Raw genomic sequence first — 10,695 nt, forward strand, 5'->3', positions numbered from 1 at the left:
TGAGCAGTTACTTTTATTTTAAAGTTAAAGAAATTAATGAGATATTAAAGGACAATAACAAAAAACTATTTGAGAAAAAAAAAACTCATCGGCTGAAATTTGAGGAAGACAATGATATTGTTTTTCACTTGCGCGTAGTGATGTTTTCGAATGAATTTGATAAATCAGCTATTCCCAAAACAATAAAAATTCAACAAAACACTACAGAATAAATAAAAAAAGAACTCTACGAAAAACAGAAACTGACCTTTGATAGCATTCGACTTTTCGCCTTGATGATATGAAATTTACATTGTGGCTCCGCATTCAGTTTTTCTGTATAAATCATCAAGGCTTGTTTTGTAGAAAGAATAAAATGTTAAAACGGCATTACTCTGCAAATTGTCGGTTTTTTTTTTTTTTTTTTTACATGCACAACTTAGTTATTTACACAATAAAAACGAACCTGGCGACCTGATAATAGTAGAGTTTAAAATTTTTTTTTGCAAAAATAACATAATTTATGTCTTTATTTTGATCTGTAGACATTATTTCAATAAATGACAATTTTAAGTGAAAAGTGCATATTTTTCCAAAGTTTTGTACATTCAACTCCTTTATATAAAAAATGCCTCTCTGGAAGTTCAACGGCTATACTGATAATTTTTTTAATAAACAGATTCCGCTCAACGTGTTGCAAATGCGAGAAAATTAATAAGAATCCAAAATACCGCCCTGTTACGTATACTTTGCATTACATGTCTAATCAGAAAGCATTTCATGAAATGCAAAAGATTTTATTTTAGCATACTAGATAAACGTAAATATGTGTATCTATCAAGGCGATAAAAACATTTAAAACACACGAAACTATACGTTTATAGATAAAAAGAAGTTCCTTAAACGACCAGGTACCAATCGAGCTGTCAGACCATAGGAAGGATATTGCGTTTGACCAAGACAAGGCCTGCAATTCTGGAACTGCCAGAAACATCCACATTACATATAAAGAAATTTAGAAATGGAAATACAACATTCTTTTCCTGTTTTAAAACAGGAAGATCAGGAAAATTAAAGTATGTTTTATATACATGAATTTATCTAAATGATGACACATCTTCATCAAATTTGATTAAACTCTGTTATTAAAAATTATCTCCCTACGTTAAAAAATCATAATGGACTTTTCAACTTTATTATATTATATAGTTATACATATATGGTTATAGATCATTCTTATTTCAAGGTTTTTTATTGGTGGACGTTTCGTCCCCGAGGGTATCACCAGCGTAGTAGTTAACACTTCGGTGTTGACATGAATATCAATAATGTGGTCATTTTGATAAATTTCCTGTTACAAAACTTTGAATTTTTCTGAAAGTTAACGATTTTCTTATCCCAGGCATAGATTACCTTAGCCGTATGAGGGACCTATTTTTGGGGAATTTTGGATCCTCAATGCTCTTCAACTTTGTAATTGTTTGGCTATATAAATATTTTGATATAAGCGTCACTGAGGAGTCTTATGTAGACGAAACGCGCGTCTGTCATACTAAATTATAATCCTGATACCCTTGATAACTATTTTTAGTCGTAGAAACACACCGGGTGAGGGGGGGGGGGGTGTGAGGTGGGGTCAGGATTTTTCAAATGAAAGACCGACAGCAGGACTACACATTCGGGTATATTATCAAAGCCTAAATATTATGAACATTTGCATGACATCACTTAATGCAATCTAACACCGATATCTACTTGCCAAAATGAACAAGGCGGTTGTCAAATTTAACACAGGATCTGCTTACACTTTTCAAGCACCTGCCATGATCCTCGGGGTTTAATTAAAGTGTTGTTGCTCTATATTTAAGTTTTCTGTTTAGTGTTTTGTAAACATGCATCTTTATTTTATTTTATTTGGTTTTTGTTATTTTTTGATTTCGTGAGCGTTTTTTTTTTGCACATTTTAAAGTCAGAAATAAAGCTTCATGAGTTATTTCTCATATCTAAAATATAATCTAATATCGCTATTGTGTGCATTTTTTTTTGTGATAATTTTCATATCATGCTTCTCGCTTGAGATGGAAAAATTATCACTAGAAACTAAGGAGGCCACGTGGCGTTGCTAACGAAATTGACATGAAAATGACAACGCCGTCATAGGTAAAATAGCGATAAATAGATCATCATTGGTCATCTCAACGATAATCTATAAATACACATAATGTGCTTGTGTTTGATATCTTGTGTTCTCACATAACAATTGTATTGTTGAAGGTTACTGACTTTGCTGTTGAATATAATTATAATATAGCAATTTCGTATTTTTACAAATCACTTAATAAATAGGAGTAACCGAATGAACACTAAAAGGAGCTACACTAAGTGGATTTGAGAGGATAATCATCTATTGCTGTGGTGAGCAATCCTCTAATCCAATCAAGATGCGTTCTCTTGAATTTACGTATAACCTACTCCAATAGTTATCAAAGGTACCATGTTTATAATTTTAAACGCCAGACGCGCGTTTCGTCTACATAAGACTGTTGTTTGCTCTACGGTCGAGTTGTTGTCTCTTTGACACATTCTCCATTTCCATTCTTAATTTTATCATCAGGAACGCTCAGATCTAAAGAGTTATAAAGCCAAACAAGAACAAGTGCGAAGAGAATCGAGGACCAAAAATTCCGCAAAAATGTGCCATGTATGTCTACAGTAATCTATGCCTGGAATAAAAAGTTCCTTAGTATTTCGAAAAGTTCACACTTTTTTAAACAAGTATTCCTAAAAAATACCATATATTACATGTAATTACTATTCATGTCAACACCCGAGGGCGTAAACTATACTTTGACCTAAATGTGTTAGCATTCTTTGCATTTTTAACCTTTGTTGGACATTTGTGTCATTTGAAATCTTACCACATTGTCTTATTTGTATCTACTGAGTTTGACAGTATCCCAACTTAAAAACATGAAATTAAAAATATGTTATAATGAACGGAAACAAATGCGAAAAAATATCCAATGTGGATTTAATTAAATAAATAGATAGGAACAATATTTTAAACAAACTTGTGCCGAGAAATATTCAAACTTTTATAAATATCTTGGATTTATTTATTCATTTCTTATCTCTTTTTTTTTGCAATTTCATTTATTTTTAATTATCCAATATTCAATGTTGAAAACTATGTTGATCAAATACTTCCTTAAATTTACTCTGTGACTGAATCATAAACAGGATGGGTATTTTATTTATTCATTTAACTGTGCCTTCATTATAGTATGCATAAACTATATGTTGTTTAGGTACAACTGTCATTAAGTAGACTTTAATCCATCACATTAGATCTAAGTAGTTGGACATGGGATACCTATCTTGAATACGTCGGTACGTATCTGGACACATTTCTCGGAAATATTTCTGCAAGCGCATTAGACTTGTATCCAGATGGTGTTGAAAGCGGAGCTTACCAATACAGAATTAGGACGTCAGATTTAAGACGTACTCAGCGAAAACTTCAGACTTCCAGTTTATCAATATGTTTTAACAATGTGGCCAGTCTATCCGGTAAATGTAGTTGGTGTGCCGTGCAAGGTTCATTACACATGTCACATGTGGGACACCATAAATATTGTAATTTTAGCTCTATATGCAGCTACTACAAACCTACGAGTTGTGATCATAGTTTTGAGAATTCGATTCAGAAGCAAAGGATCTATTTTGAAACAACAGGAAAATCATATACACAAAGCTGGGAGACTTACCTAACCAGTATTTGACTACTGAATACCGATTTGATGGTAGTGCCATTGTATTATTCGGATGAAAGTGCAAGTCTTGGAATGACAACAATATCTTTAGCTACGCCTAAATAGATAACGGATTCACCATATATACTGTATAACAGTATTACTTGTATTCGATTTGTAAACACTTCAGTCATACAGCTACAAAGACAATGTAAGGTAGAAATAATCTATAATTTTGGTTATTTAAATGCAACATGTGCAAGTTTTGTGTTTTTAAAGTGTTAAATATAGATTCATTTATTTTCATGGCTGTCAATTTTCGTGGATTGCTGAAAACTTTAATATTCATGGATATTTGATTTCGCGGTTTTGACAATCTCTGCTTACAAAACCAATTGAAAATATGTTATTCCTTGAGCATTTAAATTCGCTGTTCATCTGTACCAACCAAAGATACTAAAATTGGTCTCCAACGAAATTAATAATGTATCCACAGTACTCATTAAATTTCTTCATTCTAAAAATGCATTTTGTATACATTTCAATCGCATGATAGTTTTCAGAAGAACAAGTTACAGGATTATGACCCCTCATTATAGTGTTATATGTTATAAAAAAATGATTGCCATCATCGAAAAAAATAATGGGGAAACAAATCAGAAAAAAACACATACCCCCTCCCCCCTCTCCTCTTTGAAGTTTAGTGATTGCTCCTTTCTGAAAGTCATTTTGATGATTTGCCGTAGTTTAAAGATACTGATGATTTCTCGATTACGCATTAGAAAACAAAGGCTGTAGTTCTATAATATAAGACGCTGCAGGTTCATATTATTTACATTCAACGTTTTTTTATCGGATATTTTATTTTTACTATCATGTTTTGAACTGCGTTTTTTTATCGGATATTTTTTTGTAACTATTAATGTTGAACATGTAAGTAACCACTGAAAAGGGTATCCTATCTTGTTATGATATTATCATGTTCATAGGGTTCATAAAAACTTGAAGTCTATATCTTTATTTTAACTTATAGTAACAGTAAACATAAAATTAGGAAAATGAAATAATCAAGGAAAAGCATATCAAACATTTAATCCATTCTTATTGCATTTAGAATTTCTAAATGAATACATACATACGCTCACACCACATCTTCCTATATCTATATACGACTTAAACCTAACATTAATATCATACCATAACTTATATACATTAGTATAAGGAAATTATACCGAACATACATTCAGATTGCAAAAGAACAAATAATATAAACCAATTATATTGATCACGTCAGCTCAAAAACTGCTGAAAAGATTTATTATAGCTTACAAATCTGAGATGTTCATATATTATCTAAATGTGCATGCATGTAAACAATTTTTCTTTCAGATTCCTTTTTTTTTAAATCTATAAATATCAAGAAAACACTAGGTAAATAAAGTAAACGGCAACAACCAACGTAATTTGACAAATGTTTGATATACGTAGTATCAGTTATGTATAAGCATTTATTCCATCATATTTTATAAAAATATATATATCTAAAATCAATGCAATTATAGTTAGGCACTTGTTTCACCATTTAAAATTGAATTAACTTATCTGAACCATGCATCATCTAAAGAGGACAGAAACCTTAAATGTCCATAAAAACACAAACTAAATTCTTCTCAATTGTTTACAACACTAAACGTTATCCAACTTTCAATATTGACAGACATGAATACGTTGCAATAATCGTGAGACCTGCATTACTCACGTACAATGTATCTTTAAGTTGAAGTTCTACTACAGCAGATATTGGATTAGTAGAGTGTGTACTAGTTGAATGAGATGCTGAACTAGCAATGGTCATACTGTTTTTCTTGACGTAGAAAACACCAAGTTTTGTATTTGTATATATATGAGCTGAAATATAATACAAACCAGGACTCTCACAAACAAATTTCCCACTGGATTTGAACGTATCAATGGAATTAATTCCTATATAAAAATTCACGGTAGAGAATCTGACAACGCCGTCGGAAAAACTTCGACCTGGATATACACAAGCCGTGACTGCCACTGAAAGTAATAAACATATTTATTATAAACGTAAATTTCAACATATAACTGATGTCTATTTTGAATACTAATTGTACGTATCATTGAAAAATAGGCGATTCACTATTTCTTTCAATTTGGATAGTATATATGCAATCACTTTTTAAACGCCTAACTTATAACGTGGTAAACCTTTTCTCTTTTATTGTAATTGCACTGTATAAAAAATTTAGCAGAACTAAAAGCCTTGTAAATCAAGTGTATTTCCAATAACTGCGTGGATCCCTTGATGAAACGGTATTGTTCATCATATGATAATTTACGTTGTGTCCCCCCCCCCCTCCCTGGAGTTTTTGAGGCATATAGTATACCGTTTTAATAGAGACTATTTTGTATATAAACTATTTGTTGACGTTAAGATCATAAATTTTCTCCTTATTCTACTGATAAAACTTTATTGACAAATTAAAAAAAAGACCAGCGCGATTAAGAGCTTGATATGATGTTTACAAACATATGTATTGCTGTCCGTATAATGAACGCTCTAGATGCTTTTTGTATAATTGGGTTCGTGGGTTTTTGTCTCATTGACATTAGTTATATACCTAACATGTGTATTATACAACTGAGGTTGAGTGAAAGTCAAGCAATTTGTTTCGACGAAGAAATTTTAAAATGTGCTACACGTTTTATGTTATATGTATCTTTTGTGACATGGTATATTTTGCTTAACCATGTTAACGACAATAAATAATTACTAAAAAATCATGACATAGATTACTAAAGATGTTATACTAGTAATATATTCTCAAATACAATTCTGCAGAGAATTCGAAATAAATAGATACCATTCGACTATTATACTAGTTAGAGGTTTAGCGCTATAAAACCAGGTTCTACCCACCATTTTCTACATTTGAAAATGCCTGCACCAAGCCAGGATTATGACAGTTGGTGTTCATTCGTTAGATGTGTTTTATTATTTGATTATGCCATTGGGTAAGTAACTTTCCATTTTGAATTTCTCTCGGAGTTCAGTATTTGTGTGATTTTACTTTTTTCATAATTATGGTGTTTTATACACAAAACATGGATTAAAAGAAATCGCCATACATTCCTGAAAGTAATAGAGACCAAATCTTCCAACGACATGCGTCTCCTCAGATAAAAAAAATCAGACATACGAACAAAGCAATACATCAGAATATAAGACATGGCACTGCCCACCTGCTTTAGGCAAAGACAAGGCATGTGATGACTAAACCATTCTATGATACATTTGGTCTGAACGGACTGATGTAAAGACGGACTGACAGAGAGACTGATTAATACTCGAAGCAAATATAGGCCAAAAGTAATTGATTATTATAAGGGGAAAAATCAATGGGTATAATGTTATTTACAACCTTTTTAAAGAGGATTGTTACTGAAATTAAAGATTCATTAATTATTTCTAGATCGGAAATAAACGGTATATTAAACAAATTGAAGAATAAAATAAACCTCTGGGCTAGACTTTTTCAATGGAGCATTTAACATGTTTAATAAAATAAATGTCTTGTTGGGAAAAGGCTCTCACAAGATTTATCGTAGGAGATAATCATGGGAATAGGTATTAGATTGAACAAAATATTTATGCAAGGTATATTAGGTTGATGAATTTCAATGGAATTAGTGCACCAGCGCATATGTCAGGAATTAGTACACCAGACCCATATGTTTCATTTACATATGAAAAGTGTGAATATTAATTGTTGGGGAAATGAATCTTACCTTTCCGTTGCTTTGAAAGCAATTCAATAATTGTTTTATTAGACTGAAGTTTGGTGTTTTCCAAGAAGATGTCAACTGATTGGTTGAACCGTCGCTGATCTTGCTGAAAGGTATACTGCATTATTTCCATAGCGTTGCCTCTTCTCTTTTCAGCGACACCGACTTCTTCAATTTTTGAAGACATAGATTCTAATATTGAATTAATCTGTTGTCCATACATTTCGGATTCATTTTGCGTTCGATTTTTAAAATGTTCAACACTTTCGTGATACAAATCGTAAATTCTTGATTGTTCCTGCAATTGTATATCTCGCACTGATTTTACAAATATCTTTGTCTCGTTCACGGTTTCGTCCATTTTAGCCAATTTAGATGAAAATGTATCCTCCCATCTCTTCATCTGTTCGTCTATTTTCGAAGACAGTGACTCTAACTTAATTTCCCATTCATTCATCTTTTCTTCAGTTATTTCCATTTTATGTTCTAAGCGCACAAGCTTCTCTAACACCTTTTCTTCAAAATGAAATTTGGAGCAGGTCAACAAAGATTCAGAATCGGATCCAACTGAAATAGATCCAGACACCACAATCGTTAAGCATATTGCAAGAACACGACAAATCAACATTTTACCCAGTTTTCTGATCATTCAGGTGTAAAGTTTATAATTCTAGTTGAAACCCAGATAATTTAGTTTGTCCTAGTAATTGATCCCTCTTTACTGTAAAGGCATGAAATCAAAATATCACAATCTCATTACCAACATGGAATTTGATTGATGTCATGTGGGAAAGTTAACCAATCGGAAGCAACCGACAATCCTCGAAAAAAATCTGCTACTCTTCTTCGTATGAAAAATCAGAAGTCGGTCGAGGTTTGACATAAGCAATAAGTTGTAATTGATTGGTTAATCTGGAGGTGATCTTGCAAAAATGATTGACGACTCTTAATTTTAAAGTAAATGTATATTTCGTTTAACAGCAAAATATAACAATTTCATTATTTGGTTAATAACAGCTGTATATTTTCAGAATCTATTCTTTCATTTCAACACGTTTCCTGTGAGTTAATAATTGATAGAACCCTTTCTAATACGAGAGAATATTGAAAAGATCTCGTTTTTAGTATTTACAAGGAAATAATATTTAATGCTTCTAGATTTCCCACTGAAATAAACTTCACTATCCTTAACAGGTAGGAATCCTAAGTTGGGGAACCCTCACAAATCAAATGAACATAAAGAAAAGACAAAACGAGGTAAAAATAAAATTAATAAAAATAAAACACTACTTCTTAAAACTAAAGAAAGGAATAACCCCAACCCCATAATAAAACTGTTAGCGAAATGAGTATCCTTTTTTGTCAACAGTTCCAACACTGTTGGGCTCTTCTTTCAAGTGTGTCATATGTGTGGCTGTTACAGCTATAAATAAAAACACAAAAATACTGAACACCGAGGAAAATTCAATAAGGAAAGTAATTGATAAAATGAAAAAAAATAATACTTTAAACGAATAGAAAACAACTTTCATATTCCTTACTTGGTACAGGCATTCTATCTGTAGAAAAGTGTGGATTTACATGGCTTTTAATCTAGATAAACCTCTTACTTGTATATGAATCGCAACAACTTCCATTATATATTGACAACGACGTGTGAAAAAAACCAAACAGACATAATAAGTAAAAATGTCAAAAATAAGGGTCAACATTGTGTTTTGATTCTAATCACAAAAAACAAACAAATATGTTAGAAAAGCACAAACTGGCATATAGACCTAGGTTATTAGCCAAAATTAAAAACAAGAATACGCAAATTTACAATAGTATAAACACACAATAATGGGAACAGAACAACGTAATATATATATATATATCTAAGAAATATAACAAAACTTATAGACAAAACACTGTTACGAAAAAGTGTTAATTCATTTGTTTTCTTCAGTTGACGAACTTATGAATAATCACTATCTTAGACAAAAAAATATTAGAAGTATTCAAAACTATGTCCTTACTAGTTGCGTTGAAGGGTACTCTTAACAATAGGTCAAAATCTCTGTTTTTATATATAGTCAAATTTAATGATAATCGGGAAAATGAAACTATATTGCAAAAGCGTTGTTTCATTCCAATCATTCTATTTTTTTATCATTGTCTTCATTTCTTTAACGAATAGATATTACGACATATTTGTTTACGAGAATATAGTACAAGGGTGAGTGTCATGTAAGGATAGCGTACACACATTTAGGTAGCATAGGAACGAGTTATTTCAACCAATATATGATCACGTTAGTACACAACTGCTGAAAAAAAATCATTATATTTTCACATCTGCTATGTCCATACGTTATCTAAATGTACATGCATGAAAACGATTCTTAGCACAGGGTGAATACAATCCATAGCAGATTCGGTCTTCGGTCGTACTTTCTATGGATTTTACTAACTATCTGTGTATCTGTCGGGTGTCAAAAGCGAACCACATAACTCGTAATCTTTCACATTCATTCTTATTTATCTATAAATAGCAGGAATACACTAGGTACATGAAGTAAATAGAAACAACTCAAATACTTTCAAACGAAACGATAGTTATTTATAATTACTTATTTCATTCCATTAGATACACCATTTTAAAATCAATTCAATAATATTCCATCAATCATTTACACCATACGAAAAAATACCAATTAAAACAAAACGAATCAACAGTTTAACACAACAATTTCCTATTTAATGTTTTAAGAAAAAACACATTTCATTACCCTCAATTACTTTGCAATAGTACATTTTATCCAACTTTTATTATTGATAGACAGGAATACATTCTATGAATAGAATGACCAGCATTCACGTACAGTACATCCTTGAGTTGAGGTTCTACACCAGCAGATATTGGATTAATTGAGTTAGTACCGCCTGAATAAGATATAAAATATGCGACTATATCCCTGTTCTTCCTGATGTAATAAGCAGGACCTTGTGTATTTAGATATAGGAAGATGTGGTGTGAGTGAAAATGAGACAACTTTTCATCCAAATAACAATTTGTATATATGTAAGCTGAAATGTATTACATACCAGGAATTTCACAAATAAATTTCCCACTGGATTTAAATGTATCAATGTTATTTATTCCTACTTC

The 10,695-nt window shown here is 31.4% G+C and overlaps 1 protein-coding gene across 1 annotated transcript; it reads right to left on the reverse strand.

The window, feature by feature from the left end:
* Positions 1-5,424: 5,424 nt before the first annotated feature.
* LOC134687798 (uncharacterized) lies at positions 5,425-8,293 on the reverse strand. The gene is made up of 2 exons (XM_063548254.1): positions 7,548-8,293; positions 5,425-5,795 (listed from the first exon to the last, which is right to left on the reverse strand). Exons 1-2 carry the CDS (start codon positions 8,191-8,193, stop codon positions 5,425-5,427), a joined length of 1,017 nt encoding a protein of 338 aa, XP_063404324.1. The 5' UTR covers positions 8,194-8,293.
* Positions 8,294-10,695: the final 2,402 nt, after the last annotated feature.

The sequence above is a fragment of the Mytilus trossulus genome, chromosome 10, assembly GCF_036588685.1.
Source record: "Mytilus trossulus isolate FHL-02 chromosome 10, PNRI_Mtr1.1.1.hap1, whole genome shotgun sequence".
Taxonomy (NCBI): domain Eukaryota; kingdom Metazoa; phylum Mollusca; class Bivalvia; order Mytilida; family Mytilidae; genus Mytilus; species Mytilus trossulus.

What these genes read in the sequence shown, in the direction of transcription:
- LOC134687798 (XM_063548254.1), bottom strand. Translation starts at nt 8,193, where the DNA reads ATGATCAGAAAACTGGGTAAAATGTTGATTTGTCGTGTTCTTGCAATA. An exon ending in GCTTTCAAAGCAACGGAAAG is followed by an intron (nt 5,796 to 7,547) that starts GTAAGATTCATT and finishes TATTACTTTCAG; the next exon opens with TGGCAGTCACGGCTTGTGTA.